We start from the raw sequence: 18,542 nt of genomic DNA on the forward strand, positions 1-18,542 counted from the left end.
ACACTAGACTTTAGTGCAATACCTTTGGTTTCCCTTTCCACTGATTCTTGCTCTTTTAATCTGTTGAGTTCTAATTCATGTTCTCCGAGTTTCTCGAACAGTGCAATAGTGGAAAGCTTTGATAAATCTTTGGATTCAGAGATTGCGGTTACCTTAGACTACCAACTTTTACCAAGACATTTTAGAATCTTGATATTCAGCTATTCTCTATCAAAAACCTTTCCTATACTTGTGAGATGATTTACAATGTGTGTAAATCATTTTTGCACATCTGCAATGGTTTCTTCTAGTTGAATCCTGGAGAGCTCATATTCCTAGATGAGGGCATGCTTTCTTGCCCTTTTCACATCATTCGTGCCTTCATGGGTTACTTCCAGTTTTGCCCACATTCCCTTAGCAAAGTTGCACTAGGACATCCTGAAGAATTCATCCATATTCAAAGAAGAGGTGATAATGTTCTTGGCTAGAGAATCATACTGTGCTTTTTTTCTTTTCACTGTCACTCCAATCAAACCAAGATTTTTTTCATTATTTCATCTTTGACAACCTGCACAAGAACAAAAGGTCTATTTACCACAGCATCCCAAATTCCCATGTCAATAGATTCCACAAAAAATTTCATTGTAATTTTTCAGAATGCATAATTCACTCCACCAAACATAGAGGGTCTATTAATAGACGCACCATCAAAAAAAGGTAATTTAAACTCAGAGTGCAGCTATCTTCAACATATTTTTCTTGGGTATCCCCCAATCTAGTCTCTAGAGTACAATTCTTTATACTTTTTTGCGGGTTTTTTCAACTTTTTAATTTTTCTTTGTATTTTGTCCTATTTTTTCCTTTTTCCTTAAGATTCTAAGTTTCTCCTCAAGAATGACAAATTTAGCATCTCTTTCTTTCAATTTTCCTCTTGCCTTTTACACAGTTTAGGTGACTTAAAGAAGTTCATTAGAACAAATATGAGCAACCTCAATATGAGAAATATTTGGACTAGGCTTTTCTTCCATTTTAGGGGGAGGTTCATAATACTCATTCAGCCTAAGACGACCCTATTTTTCCTGGGTATCCCCCAATGTAATCTCTGGAGTAGAATTGCTTCTACTGTTTTTGCGATTTTTTTTTTACTTTTTACTTTTTTTGGTATTTTCTCCTTTTTTTTCTTGAGATTTTAAGTTTCTCCTCAAGAATGACAAGTTTAGCATCTCTTTCTTTCAAATTTTCCTCTTGCCTTTTACATAGTTTATGTGACTTAAGTTCTTTAGATTAATGTTTCAAACTTTTTGGTGAAGAACTTTAGTCACCTACACTATAATGAGAATTGTACTTAAACATCTTAAGTGTCATATTTAAAAAAAATCCAGAAGGAAAATCGGTTTAGTACACAAAGCAAATTCTTAGGAAAAAGAAGTGGATAATTGTGGATCTCCTAAGTACCAAATTCTTTTCTAACTATAACTTGTCTAAATGCACTGCACAAACCTCTTTCTAAAGAAACTTCTTCAACATAAACCAATATATTTCTAAAGAAAGAAACTGAAAGAAAATCTTAAAACTAAGAATTTAAATTGCAAAAATTAAACTAGATGACTCATAATGATGAGGCTTGTTGGCACTTGAGAGCCTTCAAGACACACTCATCGTCTAAAATCGTTTTACAAATAAAGCAACTAAAGTAAACAAATGACCAATTACAAAATTTGAAATAACACAAAAGAAAATTAAAAAAATAAATCTTCAATATTTCACTTTTCTTCTCTCACAAGTGTTTTCTCACCAAGCCTCTACTTGTTTGTCCTCCAAAGGTGAGTACTCCTTGCAATGTTCTTTGCCTTCTTTAGCATGGTACCTAGAAGTTATCTAAATTATCAAAGAACAAATTGTAAAGTTGTATTCCACTTCAAGAGGTCAATAATAAAAGCAATAAAAGCTCAATTTGGAAAGCAAAACTAAAGAGATATTAAAGTTGAGACAAGACATAAAGATTAACCAAAAATTAAGACAGACAAGAAATTAAAGGCAATAAAATAAATTAGGCACTTTAAAAGAAATACCTAAAGCAAGGCACTAGATTGGATTAAAAAAAACAAAAACAAAGCTAGTGTAAAAAGAACCAAAAACAAAGCTAGTGATGCGTCAAGGATTTATGCAAATTATTCTAAAATGAATTTCCCCTCCAAATCATAACAAAATATTTCTAACACAATAGATAATCTTTTCACAAAATTTCAGCTCAAAATACGCACTAAATCAATTACAATAAGTCAAAAAAAACGAACGCAATTTTTATCAAAGTTTTGTCACTATCTTTTTCCCATTTGATTTAGCTTTCTTTCTTTTAAGCTTTTCTTGCTTGTCTTTCAAGTTTTCTTAAGTTTTGTTGTGGGGATCTTTGGTGAGCAAGTGTAAAAGTTTTGTCATCTTTCACTTGAAGTGTTTACTACCAAGTGCAGACCTTGTTTTTAGAGTGCAAATCTTTCTTGAGTGCATTACAATTCTTCCCTCCTTTACTAAATATCTGAGTGATACAAGTGAGGAGTGGATAAGATTGTTTGTTTCACTAATTGTTTGTTTCCTTTTTGTGCAAATTATGACTCATTTATCTTCAGGAGAATCTTCAAAGCCACAATCTCCTCAAAAGAGATATCTTTTGGGAGAGCTTGCGGACACGAAGAGGACTTTGACCCAAAAAGAAGAGGGGATGAGGCAATTAGTGGAAAGGTTGCAAAGATTAGAAGTGGCCTAAGATAGACAAACTAGAGAAAGGAGATGGGTGCCGAGAAGAGCCTTTAGAAGTTACACACACTATGGGAGTCAAGAAGAAGACCAAGATTGGAGAGTGCATAACTTTGAAGAGAGACGCCATCAACACCCACCACCAAAGCATTTTTTTCCTTTTGTAAAGTTACATAGTTTTAGTGGGGATAGTGACCCAAATGTATATTTAGGATGGGAAGCTAAAATAGAACAAATATTTAATGTGTATGAGGTCCAAGAGGACCAAAAGGTTAAGTTAGCTTCCTTAGAATTTTTAGATTATGCCATGCAATGGTGGCATCAAGTTGTAATGGAAATTGGTTTGAACAAGAGGTCAACAGTGGTCTCTTGGTATGATTTAAAGGAAGGAACTCTTGTTGAAGCTCCAACAGATTAATACTTCAAAGATTTAGAAGTAACTTTGACAAAGATTAATATGCATGAAACTGAATAGTCAAATATTGCTAGATTTATGAGTGGATTAAGAAGAGAAATTCAAAATGTTGTAGAAATTTATGAGTATACATCTTTGGAAAAATTGGTTCACCTAGCCATCAAGGTTGAATCACAACTTTTAAAGAAAACATCTTTCAAAATTACTCATAATGATGGCTTCTATAACTCATCTTGGACGGGTAAAAATAAATTTTCAAAACAAGATAATCCTTCCAACTCCTCTAAAGAAAACACCCCACAAACTTCTAAAAATCCTTCTCCTTTTAGGACTAAATTGTTAACCAAAACCTCAAGTACAAAATGTTTTAAATGTTTAGGTTTTGGACACATAATTACCAATTGTCCAACCAAAAGAACCATGATGGTTAAGGGGGGCTAGTTGTAAGTGACAACAATGATTAATCTTCTAGGTCTAACTCCTCTACCCATTCAAAAAACCCTACTGAAAATGAATGTGAGATACCTTGTGAAGGTGACTTCTTAGTGGTAAGGTGAATGTTGGGAACAATTCCAAAACCTTTGGATGAAACCCAAAGAGAAAATGTTTTCCACACCCGCTACCTTATCAACAACAAGTTATGTTCCATGATAATAGATGGGGGGTAGTTGAGCTAATGTGGCAAGTACAAGAGTAGTGGAGAAGCTTGGATTGCCCACTATCTCTCATACAAAGCCCTATAAGCTACAATGGCTTAGTGAAAAGGGTGAAAAAGGCTCTGATACCACATGATGTGAGTTGATTTTAGGATTGCACATTTTATTTGTTGATCTTTGTTTAAGATTTTTGAATTATCAAATTTAGGTTAAAACCCTAAGAAGATTCCCACTAGACACGAACTTAACCAAGTGGTTAAGTAAATGTGAAGGTTCACTTCAGAAGGCAAAGAGAAAAGACAATTATAAGGTGACAAATGATCCGGCAGAATTAGATACAGGAAACAAATAAAGAGGAAGAACAAAGTAAAGAACAAATTAGGGAGTAGAAGATGATGTATATGGAATGGGGAGGAATACGTAAATAAAGATAAAAGAGGAAGAGATGAAGAGAGCTTATGGGAAGAAATGAAGTCACACCACTTGGAGCAGAGGGACTCCAAGATGAGTGATGCAAGAGTCGCCACTTGAGATACTTCTCACCCAAGATAAGACCTAGATAACTAGAGCCGCCACTTGGTATATTACCCATCCAAGATAAGACCCAGATAACTAGAGCCACCAACATGACAAATCACAAGTCTCACAAAATCACTCATGCAGAGTTTCTTTACTATTCAAATTCAATGTGTCCATACATGAGGCAAGGCACCCTATTTATAGGAAGGGGTGCCTTGGTGAGCAAGATGGGGGAGGGTAGAATTGGAATAAGAGAGAGGGCAACATAGGGTTGGACTTTTGGTCAATGTCTCCCCTAGTCTAATGGACTTGGCACAAGCCCAATTTGATAATTACAACCCCTATTATGCTATATGGACCTACTCTAGCCTATTTTTTTATTTGGACCCCCAAAGTGAGCCCAATTTATTTACAAGCATGTTTTTGTCTTTTAAGAAGACTAGAAGAAAGAACATTTAATGCTTTGGTCTATGCACAATTCTTCTTATGTTGAGGTCCGTCTGATATTTGGTGGGGCCTTGTCTTGATTGTTGAGATGACTAATCACATTGTGAATTGTCTCCTGAGTCCTTGGTCATTTGCTTGGCTACTTGGATTGTATCACCCTCATAGCAAGCATGTTATTGGCAAAGGAGTTGGGAACTCACTGGATACTAGCAAAGAGTGATTCATTACTCATAACAGGGCAAGTGTTCGGAGAATATCAAGCTAAAGACCCACACTTGGCTTCCTAACTCAAGTACGTCAAAATTTTGAAAGAAGTTTTTTCTACTTTTGACCTCATCCATTTGCTTAGGGAGAAAAATTCTCGTGCAGATTTGTTATCCAAACTCGCAAGCTCAGATAAAGGGGGAAGGCACCAATCGATCATCCAAGAGACTTTGAAAGCACCAAGGGTGAGTGTGCGGGAAATACCTGAGGAGAGCAACTCTCTAGTTATGTAAGTCACCTCAGCAGATAGTTGGATGGCACCTTATATCCGATACCTAGCAAATGGGTTACTCCCTTTAATGCCTTAGAAGCTAAGATCGTAAAATAGAATGCAAGTTGGTATACAATGGTGGACAACCATCTCCTTCGATATGGTTTCACACACCTATTACTCATATGCATAAGCAGGGACCAATGCGCTCGAGTAATGTCTGAACTCTATGAGGGCATTTGTGGAAGCCACATTGGTGGACGAGCCCTATCCCGGAAGGCGATCCGAGCAGGTTATTGTTGGCCAACGATAAAGGAGGATTGCATGAATTATGTGAAAAGATGTGAACAATGCAAAAAACATGCCGATTGGAGCCACTCGCCCCTGGAGGAATTACGCTCGATCTCCATCCTATGGTCTTTCCACACATGGGGAATTGACATTCTTGGACCTTTCCCTTTGGACATACGCCAGATGAAGTACTTGGTCATCGCCATTGAATACTTCACTAAGTGGATCGAAGCCGAACTAGCTGCTCAAATAACAACTTAGAAAATCTATCACTTCATGTGGAAAAGTGTCGATTTGATGTACCTCGACATCTCGTATCGGATAATGGAACACATTTTTCTAGTCGCCAACTCGAGAATTTGTGTCAAGAGTTAGGTATCAAGCAAATATTTGCCTCAATGGAACACACACATACCAATGATCAAGCCGAATAAGATAATAGAGTCCTATTGAGGGGCCTGCGAAAAAGACTCGAGAAGGCCAAAGGAGGATGGGCAGAGGAAGTCCCCCGCATTTTGTGGTCATATCATACCACTCCACAATCCACAACTCGAGAAACATTGTTCAATCTTATATTTAGGACCGATGTCATGATATTCGTAGAAATATTTGAATATTCATCTAGAGTCAAGAATTTCACCTCTGAGAACTATAACAAAGGAACAAGATTGAGTTTACACTTAATAGAAGAAGTGTGTGACCGAGCACGTATAAATTCGGAAGCTTTAAAAATGAGAGTGGAGCAAAGATTCAAAACTAAGGTGAACCGAAGACAGTTTAGAGTCTCTGACCTTGTGCTTCGCAAAGCTCACCCTTACCAGCTCGAGAACAAGTTGTCCCCAAAATGGACAGGCCCTTATCGAGTAACGGAGACACTCAGAAATGGAGCATACCGACTAGAGACCTTGGACCGGGGACTCATTCCCCAAACTTGAAATGCGGTCAATCTCAAATTTTATTTCAGTTAGGTTATTTTATTTTTCTACATGTTTGAATTATTTACATTCTTTAGGACAACACTCTTTTTTTCCTAAGGAGAGTTTTTAATGAGGTCGTCCATCAATAAAGTGCATTTTTGTCATTGGAAAAACTTATTTACTCACATATCAACTTGGCTGAACCCTAAGGTCGGACCAACTCGAAAATATTGTTTTCTACAAATCTACTTGCCTGAACCCTAAGGTTGACCAACTCGCCAATATCGTTTTCTACAAATCTACTTGCCCGAACCCTAAGGTCGGACCAACTCGACAAGGTCAGACCAAATTGGAGATATCGTCTTCTACCAATCCACTTGTTGAATAAAAAAATGGGACAAACCTGGTAAAAGATTTTTTTACATAACAACTTGGACAAATTCCAAATCGACTCGTGCAATAGTACGCAAAACCTAATCAACGTCATTTATCGATGTGCAATTTGACCGAAATTAAAAAGTTCAACACCCTCGGGAACGAATAAACAAGGTATGAAAGCTTGTGAATTTTATTTTTTCAATTAAGCAAATGAATGAGGTATAATAGCTTATGGTTTTTGTTTTCCGCATGATAAAGTACACTAAAATGTAACAACAAAAAGTTCTTCACGTTCTTAGGCACTATCTTCAATATACATAACCCTCAAGATACTTAGTTAGGACAATGTCAAAAATAGTTTGAAGGCACAAATCCCAAAGGCTGAGAATTAAATAATAACAAAAAGGATATATAAATTGTCCAAACAATCACAAAATAAATTTTCTTGAAACACCTAAGCACCATCCACTATTTTTCCGTCCACCACGGTTTTGCATGGATTAATATCTGACAAGTCAATGGAAGGGTGAAAAACGACGGCTTGATCCTTGACGACTTCGAATCCAACAATGAAGGAGCTCGCCACGTCATCTTGCAGAGCGCCCACGATTTTTGAAAGCTCGTTTTCCCTTTTCTTCAGATCTTCCATTGCTCTCAGGAGATCGACCTCCTTTTGAGTCGATTTTTCTTTTATCTCGTCCATCATCTTTTCTAAGTTCTTTTTCTCTTCAGACCATCGAGTGAAGTCAACTTAAGAGTTGGTCGACTTCTTGGTGTAGTTGAGCATTCTCCCTTCGAAGACCATCTATCTGTTCCATTTTCTTCTTTTCCTCCTTTTCTCCTTCTTTAATTTAAAAATAGAGAAAAAAAATAGTTTAAAATAGAAAACCCTAAACCCTACACTTAAAATCAAACTATTTCATGATTAATTTGAATCAAATTGAAAATTAAAAAAGATAATAAGAAGCATTATGCCACAATCAATTAGATTTAAAGCCATAATAAATTTCATAATTGAAAAAAATGAGTCTAAAACAACAGCGTACCAATTTCTCTACTTTCTCCAAATAAAGTGGTCACATCAAACAGATAATAAATAAAATAAAATTTTAAAATTAAAAAACTGTTTTGCTTTGTTAACTACTGAAATTACAAAATAACTATAATAAATTAATAAAATATTAATAAGGATAAAATAGGAAATTTATAATTATATAATAGCAACTGAAAAATGAGTCTAAAAGTACCAATCATTCCACTCTCCAAATAATGTGGTCCACATCTAGCAACTATTAAATGGCAATAGATAAAACAATTTTTTAAAACTAAAAAACTATTCTGAAATTAAAAAATGAAAAAATAAACAAAATAAATTAATAAAACAAAACAAAACATTAGTATAACATATAAAAAATTAAAGAGTTCAAAACACGATCACATACCTTCTCTACATAATGCTACCTAGTGACCAAACCCACGATTTATATTTGGAAGGTGGTCTCTTGAATCTGAAATTTATAAAAAATTAAGATGATTGTATTATCGAACAACAAAACCCAAAAAAGAAAATATTGACGAATAGTAGGGAGCTACATGGTGATGACAAAAAAAATCAAAAAATCAGATTTGAAGTAACTTTTCCGTAAAACATGAGGAAATGAAAATATATTTTAGTCACGGTTTTATATGATTTTATTTAAATCCATAAAATTGTTCCAAAAAAATGTCTTATGATCAAGGACTTTCATCACGTACCCTCTGTCTCCTCTTGTTGAGCTAGTCACATGTTTCAATCACAATTTCATAAGAAAAATGTGAAATTAGTGTTTCACAAATTCAAATGCACATAATGAGAATTACCGATTGTTGTGATGGTGACCGCAACTCCTTTTGTTAAGTCTTTCTCCTCCATCTAGTCACAAACTTTAATTACAATTTCATAAGACAAATGTCAAAATTAGGGTTCCACAAAGATTAATCAAAACATAGAAAGAGAAAGAGAAGTGAGAATGAAAGTATGCCTTTGCATGAAAGATGAAATGAAGGAGAAAAGGAAATATGAAGTAAGGTACAAAAAAGAAAGTGAGAAGTAGGATGATTACATGAGTTTATGCCTAGTGGAGATCTTCCTATCTAATAGGAACCAAGTAAAGAGGAATTAAAAGCGTCTTCTTAAATTAATTTAAAATCTGCTTCTTAAATCAATTTGAAAACTGTTCTATAAAAAATTACGAAATATCCATAATAATTTAATATAATAAAGATTGTTATAAGAGTAAAAAAAAAAAAAACCAGTTAAGATATGGATTTAGATTTGATTTAGATTTATAAAAATTCAAATTGATTTTATAAAAAATATGGATTAGTCCATTACCACCCTGTACAAGCGGGATAAAGTTTCAGGATTTGTTACTTTAATAAAATCATACCAAGTATTTAATATTGATGCTATCTTTTAGTCAAGTTTAAAATTTCATATAAAGTATTTAATAGAATGATAACAATGAATTGATTTTGTCATATTTGATTGAAAGATTGAAAGGGGAAAAAATGAAGAATATTCCTCTGATTCTACTGGGTTGTGGAGGAGTTGGTCGTCAACTTCTCCAACACATTGTCTCGTGCCGTTCTCTGCACTCCACACAGGTAATGTCCCTTTAGATGGATTCTCATGTTTTTAGATTTTGTTTCTTTTTCCTATTTTTATGTCATGGCTTTAAACTGAAAATGAAAACTTATTTGGGTTTCTGATATCCCATTTGTCTTATGAACCTTTTTTCTTTCTGGGTTTTTTTTTTTTTTTGTGTGGGCTTTTGGCTTCTTTGTCAAATGAATCCAGCGATTGCAATCCGTAAATTTTTGTTGACATTGATTGAAAATGGGATATAAAAATGAGCGTTTATTGTTTAGTTGATTGATATTTCAATTTATTTATTTATTTTGTTTGAGTGTTTTGGTGGCAGGGACTGTGCTTGAGAGTTGTAGGAGTTGGTGATACTAAATCTTTGGTGGTGTCGGATGATTTGCTGCATAAGGGGTTGGACGATAGTTTTCTGTTACAACTTTGCCGGGTCAAGAGTGCTGGCGAATCTCTATCAAAACTTTGTGATTTTGGTTGATATCTATGCCTAATTTGTCTTGATGGTGATATGAAAATTTGTGTTTTTTTAATATTTACTTGTATGTTTATTCAAAGGGGAATGCCGGGCGATTGTGCATCCGGAGCCACAAGGAAAGATTCTAGAGATTGCATCTCAACTTGGTAGAAAAACAGGTATAGCTGAGGCACTTTCTTGTTTGTTTTTGTATTACAAATTTTCATTTTTTAATCTTCAACTTTTTTGAAATGATTATTGTAGTCCTTGAACATAGACAACGGTAGTGAGTATTCAATCTGGATTTTTCATTTCTCTATCTTCTAGTGTTTTTCTTTCTCTGCCCTTGTTCTTTCCAACGACATCTTGCTATTTTTAATAATTAAAACTAATTAGCTAATAAATAAGGAATAATAAGTCACCCAGAAAATTCAGAGAAATCACCACGCCACTTCAAGTATCCATGCAGGAATGGGTTGCTTCAAACCAAATCAATCCCCACCTTTCATGTTAGGGGAAGAAACACCACACAACCACTCAAGATCCGCAACATTATCAAGAACCTAAACAAACAAAAAAGAAAAGAAAAATCAATGGCATCACATCACATTTTGAAAATGCTGATTAAGTTGGCAAAAGCCCGTTAGATGAAGATGAGAAACAATATTTGTAAAAAGCAAGAAGTTTGAGGAGAATGTACCTATATGTTTTGCTGTAATCTGCGATAAGATAGGTTGCTACTTATTGGCATCTGTTCAATGGTGAACTGAGCAGAGAGTGAATCAGGAACAAACTTAATAGTGCTCTTTGGTGGCCTATAGATGACGGATCCACATCAAAGAAGAACATTCACTTACCCATTAACTTATACCTATGTAAGCAATCATTCACTACCATGAACTGGTTATGGCAGTACCCATGAAACCTCTTCTGCCCGTTATATCCTGCAACACCACAACCCTAAACATATTTAAGCCTTGTATTTTTATTATGGACTGTATTTCTTGCTAATTGCTGTTGATTTTAAAATAAATTTGAAATGAGAGTGAACCTTTAGAGCTTCATGCATTAAATCACTGAACTCGTCAATTGTTTTTGGTTATAGGTTTGGTGCTTGTGGATTGCTCTGCTAGCTTTGACACTGTCGCGGTGCTAAAGCAAGCAATTGATATGGGTTGTTGTGTTGTTTTGGCAAATAAGAAGCCTCTTACATCTTCAATGGTAAGGTCATCTTAATTGTTTTATAACAATTGTTGAGATGTGAGGGTAGGGGATATATATTTATTTTTGAAGTCAAGAAAGACTATATTTATTGTGATTTTGTTTTGCTTCGCTATGTATAACCCTTGGTACTGATCTAGACATAGTAAGAAAGAAAATGTCCAGTATGCATATTAAATCTTCTCCCATGCTTTCATCTTAGTCTTGCCTTCACGCTCTTGCTTCTTCTTTAGGTTCTCTATCTTATGGAAACATGCTTCTTTAGCTTAACCCTAACTTTAGGGTTCAAATGGTAATTTTGTAACAAATATGGGGTAAAATATGACTTTTGATAAATACAATGGAAGGTTACATGGTTTTAGAAACTCCATTATTAGCTTGCTCCATAACTCCTGAAACGTCCCAATTATCATCATTCGTGGCTGCATTTACATTTTCAGCATCAACTTGATACTAGAAATGTTTAAATAGTATGAGGGTGATAGTTTTGACTAGTGTGATCGATAATCAAATGGAAGGGCAAAGCTCACACATAGTAATTTTAGCAATTCTTTGTTGATGTCCAAAGTTTCTAAAACAAAGAGTGCATGATCCTAATTGGACGGGGCAATTTGTACTTTTTCACAACAAGGTTTCATAAAATTTTGGTTTATTCCCTTACTTGTATATTGTTTTCCTGGTAGTTATAACAAGGTTTCATAAGATTTCGGTTTCTTCCCTCTCACTAGCACCTTTTTATGGTAGTTGTGTTGTGCATGTCTCGTCTAAACAATTACATCTTTTATGTAACAGGAGGATTTTAAAAAACTTTTCATGTATCCACGTCGTATCCGACATGAGTCAACAGTAAGTGATACTTATCTCTTTCCTTAACTACAATATCATATCTCTTCACCAACACGTAGCAGCATTGTGACAGTATTGAAAATATTTATTTGAAATGTGTATTTTCCACTATGTAATATAAAATGCAGCATTACTGCTTTAATTTCTTTGCTTGATTATTCTTTGTTGTTTCGAACACTTAGCTCATAGTAATAAAATCAAAGCCTTTAGAAGTTCTGAATGACTTGTATGGATCAATAATGTTCAAGCTGATGCTTGCTTAATTTTTTTAAGCAAAATTTACCTTGATAAAAAAGGAAAATTAAATCCAGGGAAAAAGCCACATGGTGTGTTATTTGCAGTAGATTGACGATTCATCTTCTCCATTATATTAAGAAGGAAAATATCATAAATTGGGGTGTGTGGCTGACTTGTGAAAGTATGATGATGAAAATAAAATATGAAAAGAAAATAATAACCACAATCAAATGTTACTTCTGGATACTTACTCTTTCAATACACATACTAGAATCCTTAAAGAAATTCTTATATTTACTCATTTAAGTGAGAAACCGATACTCAAGAAGCCATTGCACCCAGAAATGAAAAACTAACAGAAACAGGATGAAATTATAACATTAGCCTCACTAGAAAGATCTTCAGTCTGATTTCTCCATTCCTCTCTCTGTTTTAACCTGTTATTCCACTACCTGCCACATGAGCGGGTTTTTGCCACTCAAACCCATTCCCCTTGTGCTCTCATTGCACACTTGTGTGCAATATCCTGCTCGTCTTCCATTTTCCTATGTGGCACAACATAGATTTGGAGGGTGCCTCATATTCTTATATGACGAAAATACATTTGAATTATATTGATGAACTACTACTGAACTGGTAATTATATTTTTGAAGGTAGGAGCTGGTCTTCCAGTAATAGCATCCCTGAATCGCATAATCTGTTCTGGTGATCCCGTTCATCAAATTATTGGAAGTTTGAGTGGTATATATCTTTCACGGTCCTATAATTACATATTATTTTTGTTTTCCAACATGCATTCTTAATTCAAAATTAATTTTTTTAATACTTTATTTTATGCTACTTTCTCTCTTATTAGGGACATTGGCGTATGTAATGAGTGAGGTTGAAGATGGAAAGCCACTGAGCCAAGTTGTTAAAGATGCTAAAAGTTTGGGGTATACTGAACCAGGTTTGTGCTGCTACATTTGAATTGTGTCATTGATATGTGAAACTGGTTAATCTATGTAATTCTAATTTCTACACGTGAACCTTATGAATATGGGGATATTGTCAGTATTATTACTCGCTATGGCTTGTATTAGTATACCACTCTATTGTTTGACCAAATTATTAGTTTTCATAGGACTTGGGTCAGTGTTTTGTATCACATTATCAACAAACCATATCAATGTAAATATTATTCTCACATTTATTCTTCACCACCTGAATCTTATAATTCCAATGATTTTAGCATTTTAATGAGCTGTTAACTTCTTTTTTGGTGAAAAAAGTTATTAACATTATGAAGTATATTCTTAGATTATTGTCATGATTAATCTTCATGTTTTTGCTTGTTCCCTCTTGAGCTCCGTTTGGTAATTGCTAAATAGTTAGTTAATGATAATTTAGCTTTCAGGTGTTTAGATTATTTATCTATACATGCTGTCTTGTTGTAGATCCACGTGACGACCTTGGTGGAATGGATGTTGCTAGAAAGGTACATTGTAGTTTGCTTTACCTTGAAGATTATCTGTAGCTGTTTCTGATCTATGTAAAAGCTAATAATGTCTCACAATCAACATAAAATGGTTCTGGTCTCATAAGGACACTGTACAATACAGCAGCCTACATGTATTGGCCACCAAGGAATGATGTCCATTCTTTGATAATAGGCAGTAACAGTGTTATCAATAACAGATTGCTGATTTATTGCATCAGGCCAAAAATACCCCCTACAAATATAGCAGATGGCATTGGCAGTTATGGTGGAAGGCATGAGATGTACATGCCTTGGTATGAGAGGGTATGTTAGAGATCTCACACCGACTAGAGATACGATCAATTTATATAGTATATAAGTAGGTGAAAACCCCACTTTAGAAGCTAGTTTTGTAAAATTGAGTTATGCTAAACCTACTTCCTCGTAACAATGTTATTGTGCAAATAGGGAATTATTAGGATAAAAATATCCTCAATATCTCCATAGTACTTAGGAGAAAACATTTTTAGAATTTTTCTGCACCTTTTTTTAATTCCTTATTTGGAAGAGTTTGATTGTTGCAAATAGAGGTGACAAGAATATTATTATTAATAAAATAATTCTTTATTTCCTTATTTAGTTTTAGATTGATACCAAAGCTCATTTTGAGAGCTTTGGTTTTGCTGTTGTGTAAACATTACATATTAAAAAACACTTAGAATACTTAGAGCTTATGAGTTATTTTCTTAGTTTCTCACCGTGAGTTGTAATTTCCTTGATGGTCTTGCAAACTCAGAACCAAAGAGACCACACCATTGTTATAAATTGGGAAGTTAGAATCTTTTGTTGCACATCTCTATAGACACCAACCTTTTAAAAAATGGACTTTAACTCTAATTCAATCTCATAAAACCAACAAGTGATGTCTGCATTCACTTATATACACTATAATTTGGCCATATCTTTAGTGGATGTGAGATCTCCAACCCACCCTCTTACATTGAGGATTGGATATCTCAAGAAGTAGATATTTATCGACAGTCTAATAGTGTGACATAGTAGGCACGACAAAGCTTGTTTGGACAGAATCTGAATCGTCTTAGAAAGTGGATTTTAAGTCAAACACTGCTTTAAAACCGACTTGTAAAGTGAGGTTTACACCCTCTTATATATTATAATTTGACTATATCTCTAATTTATGTGGAATCTGCAACACAATCCATTAGTAACCTCCAAATCCTAATTTAACTTCAAGTTGACATTAAGGGTTTAATAGGTGAACAACCACATGAAGTGGTTGATGAAGCTGAAAAACTTCATCTATTATCAGTGAGTGCAAACGCATCTTTATACTTATCTTTCATTGGTATTGGAAAATTTCATAATTGCTTCTTTTGCTTTCTTCATTGCTTCATATAGTCCATAGCTATTTTTTTTCTCATGAACAAGGCAAAATACATGAACAAAGAGGAGTCATGGCTTTGAGAGTAAGAACACATGATTCCAATTGGAGGCATAAGAACAATTTTTGTTTCTCCCCTTACCTTAGCTTCTTTAGACAACTTTGTCCTTTGCCATGGTCTGCTTGTGAAGCTGTAAATGTGACATGTTGCAGCCAACATGGCCCTCCATCAAAAGCTCATCTTGGACCACCTTGATTGGTGGCCAAAGGGATTTTTGCCACTGCCTTCTGCCATGACCACCTTTTAACAATGCTGACAGTAGGCATATCAGTTAATTATTGTAGAAAGAAATGAGTTTTCATTAGCCTAGATTTGTAAAACTCATGTCTCCATTTGGTGATTTTGGTTATCCAAAATATTGTGGTACTGAAAAAGTGTATACACTTTTTGTACTGCTGGTGCAGGAGAAATGAATGTTAATTTTGAAGTCATGTTACAACACTGTTGGTTGTTTCTTATTTTGAATTATTAATGACATAATGTGCTAATACTAACTTCCTTTGTTTGGGCCAATATTAAGACAGGCTTTAATTCTTACTCGAATACTTGGCCATCAAATTAATCTGGATAGCATTCAGGTTTGGATGTGCATTATTATATTCAACTTTCCCATCCCTTGCATTTATGTTTTTGTGCCAGTTTTTCTACCTGTATCATAAGTTTGTTATATTTGTAATTCTATATACATTTAACAGATTGAGAGCTTGTATCCCAAAGAAATGGGACCTGATGTAATGACTGTTGATGACTTCTTGGACCGAGGACTCTCATTGCTAGATAAAGATATTCAAGCTAGAGTTGAGAAGGCCGCCTCAAATGGAAATGTTCTGCGCTATGTTTGTGTGATCGAGGGTTCAAGGCATCTTTTTTTATCCTCCCTTCATATTGTGTCTTCAATCAAGCATTGCCTTCACTTCTTTGCACATTTTTTCTTCTTTTTTCAATTCATTCTTTGTATAGGCTTTTATAGTGTTCATTGTTTGCAATTATTCACATTGTATGTTTCCTTTTCTACTATTAATATTAACCTTTTCATCTGAGTAGGTGTGAAGTTGGTATTAAGGAGCTAGAAAAAAATTCTCCCTTGGGAAGACTAAGGGGAAATGATAATGTGGTAAGCTTCTTTTATGTTATATTCTCTTATGTATCCAAAGTTATTATAAATATGAGATCCTAGGAGATGGAAATTAACTCTCTCAAATTCAGCCTCAAACTCTAGATGACTTGGCATTATGGAGTTTGGAGGCTGCAACGGTGAGGTGTTTTGTGTTGGTGGTTTGTAGTGTGGTGGAGGCAATGTTCAACTGTGATGGAGGTCCTGTTGGTGTTTAAAAGCTTGAGTGTGGTGTTTCAGGTAAGAAGGGGTGGTTAAATAGGCATTTGGGGTGAAATGGTAGAAGATAGGTTTCTGGATATCGGATATCTGGGTCTGAAAAGAATTGAATGCAGATATTTGGTAGTGACTTGCAAAGATTGAGATTCGAAACTGACAAATGTATTTCGGATAAACAAATGCGGAATAAATATAATATGTTCCAGAAAAGTAATTGGATATCAAGATCATTTGTTAGTTCCAAGACAAACAACTACTTTTCTAAAATACTTTTGTTAGTTCCGGATTTCAATCTTCGCAAACCACAATAATTATAATAAACAACCTACTGGATATCTGCATTCGAACTTCCTTTCCAGACCCCATTATTTGGAAACTTATCTTCTACCATTTCACTCCCAAACCCCTATTTAACCATCACTTCTTACTTCAAACACCACACCTCCACCGCAGTTGAATGTAGCCTCCACCAAGACATAGAACACCTCATTGTTGCTGCTTCGCCATCCCAAATAAAATGCGAAAGGGCAATTGTGGCATTTTAAAATTTCTTCGGGTGTAGGAAGAATTAGCCCACATGCAAAAGAATTTACAAGAGACCCATTTAAACATAAAAGAAATCCTACAAAGTAATTGTCCAAGAAATACAAAATAATAAAGAAATGAACATTTGTAAGAAATGAGTTTAAGTCTAATTCATCTTTACAACATTAACTTAGTAGGATGAGGTTTACCTTTACATATATATGATGTGGGATCTCCAACACACTCCCTCACGTCGATGACATCGAGTGTGGGAATTGAGGACTCTATAATGGGTGACACAATAAACTCAACAAGCTATGATAGACTTTGAATGTTTATGATACCATATTAGGTAGTGGAATTTAAGTCTAATTCAATCTCATTGAGTAAGGTGTGATTTGTCCCCACTTATATACTGTAAATTGATATTATTTAGTTGAGGTGGGATCTCCAACACTTCCTCTCTCATTGAAGAATGAATATCTAAATGTGTTATTAGATATGTGAGTGGCCTATCAGGAGTTCGAAATGATGGCATAATAATTTCAAAGAACTTGACTATGATAGACCCTAAATGAATCTGATACCATATTAAGATATTGATATTTAAGTTTAACTCAACCTTTGCGAATCAGTAGGTGAAGTTTTTCTCTACATATATACGGTAAATTGGTCTTATTTCTAGCTGACCTGCTATTAACAAGAGACAATTGTTTTGACATTCTTCTTGTAACACTTCTAGAAATAGGGTGTTCTTGCTTCTTCTTTTTATTATTAATGTACATCATGTGTATTCTATTTTATTTTGTGTTTGATACAAATGCAGTTGGAAATATACACTCGATGCTATAGTAAACAACCACTGGTTATTCAAGGTGCCGGAGCCGGAAATGACACCACTGCTGCTGGTGTTCTTGTTGATATTGTAGATGTTCAAGATTTATTTTCTTGAAGGGAAATCTTTTTGTATCCTGAGTAGAGAAAGTAGAAGGTACAACTGCTAATAATCTTGGCCCTGGAAAGCTGCTGATGTGCGTTTTTTCTGTGTTTGGTTGAAGCCAGAATATGTGGGTCGTATTTTTTTCCGGATATTAGACATGAAATTTTAGTGCAAATGTAGGTACAGAATGCTGAACCAGACACAGATGAAACTGAATTTTGCATTTTGTTTCTTAGAAAATACAAATATCATGACTATTGGAGAATTTTGATAACTAGTTTGAATAACACAATACGAATTCAAAGATGGCTGATTCAAAAAGATTTTATTAACAAATAACTTTTAAATATGAATTATCCCAAGTCAAAATATTTTAAAAGTTTTTTATTTTAATTAGCAAGAGATTACTATTTTTATTGGAAAAAATACATAAAAAATTAAGGAAGTGGATAAATTATAACATAAGTATAAACTAAATTGAAGTTAGAATATGTATTCAAATAACTCAATTTCTTTATAAGAATCATGAAATGAAATTATCACGAGAACAAATGATATAAACATATTCATACTTATAAGTAGATAAAAAGG

At 34.4% G+C, this 18,542-nt stretch overlaps 1 protein-coding gene across 2 annotated transcripts; it reads left to right on the forward strand.

The window, feature by feature from the left end:
* Positions 1-9,232: 9,232 nt before the first annotated feature.
* LOC137816910 (homoserine dehydrogenase) lies at positions 9,233-18,225 on the forward strand. Of its 2 annotated transcripts, XM_068620083.1 has the most exons (13): positions 9,281-9,477; positions 9,795-9,945; positions 10,028-10,105; positions 11,032-11,147; positions 11,940-11,993; positions 12,885-12,972; positions 13,088-13,180; positions 13,668-13,708; positions 15,678-15,731; positions 15,849-16,012; positions 16,198-16,267; positions 16,360-16,507; positions 17,838-17,974. In XM_068620083.1, exons 1-12 carry the CDS (start codon positions 9,382-9,384, stop codon positions 16,483-16,485), a joined length of 1,131 nt encoding a protein of 376 aa, XP_068476184.1. In that variant the 5' UTR covers positions 9,281-9,381; the 3' UTR covers positions 16,486-16,507; positions 17,838-17,974. The 2 variants fall into 2 exon arrangements, with proteins under 2 accessions (XP_068476183.1, XP_068476184.1); XM_068620082.1 differs by lacking the exon at positions 16,360-16,507 and having other exon boundaries at positions 9,233-9,477; positions 17,838-18,225.
* Positions 18,226-18,542: the final 317 nt, after the last annotated feature.

The sequence above is a fragment of the Phaseolus vulgaris genome, unplaced genomic scaffold, assembly GCF_000499845.2.
Source record: "Phaseolus vulgaris cultivar G19833 unplaced genomic scaffold, P. vulgaris v2.0 scaffold_13, whole genome shotgun sequence".
Classification (NCBI taxonomy): Eukaryota; Viridiplantae; Streptophyta; class Magnoliopsida; order Fabales; family Fabaceae; genus Phaseolus; species Phaseolus vulgaris.

Excerpts from the sequence above, each read along its gene's own strand:
- LOC137816910 (XM_068620082.1), top strand. The coding sequence starts at position 9,382 with ATGAAGAATATTCCTCTGATTCTACTGGGTTGTGGAGGAGTTGGTCGT. Across the intron at positions 9,478-9,794 it reads GTTCTCTGCACTCCACACAG|GGACTGTGCTTGAGAGTTGT; the intron begins GTAATGTCCCTT and ends TTTTGGTGGCAG. Across the intron at positions 11,994-12,884 it reads GTATCCGACATGAGTCAACA|GTAGGAGCTGGTCTTCCAGT; the intron begins GTAAGTGATACT and ends ATATTTTTGAAG.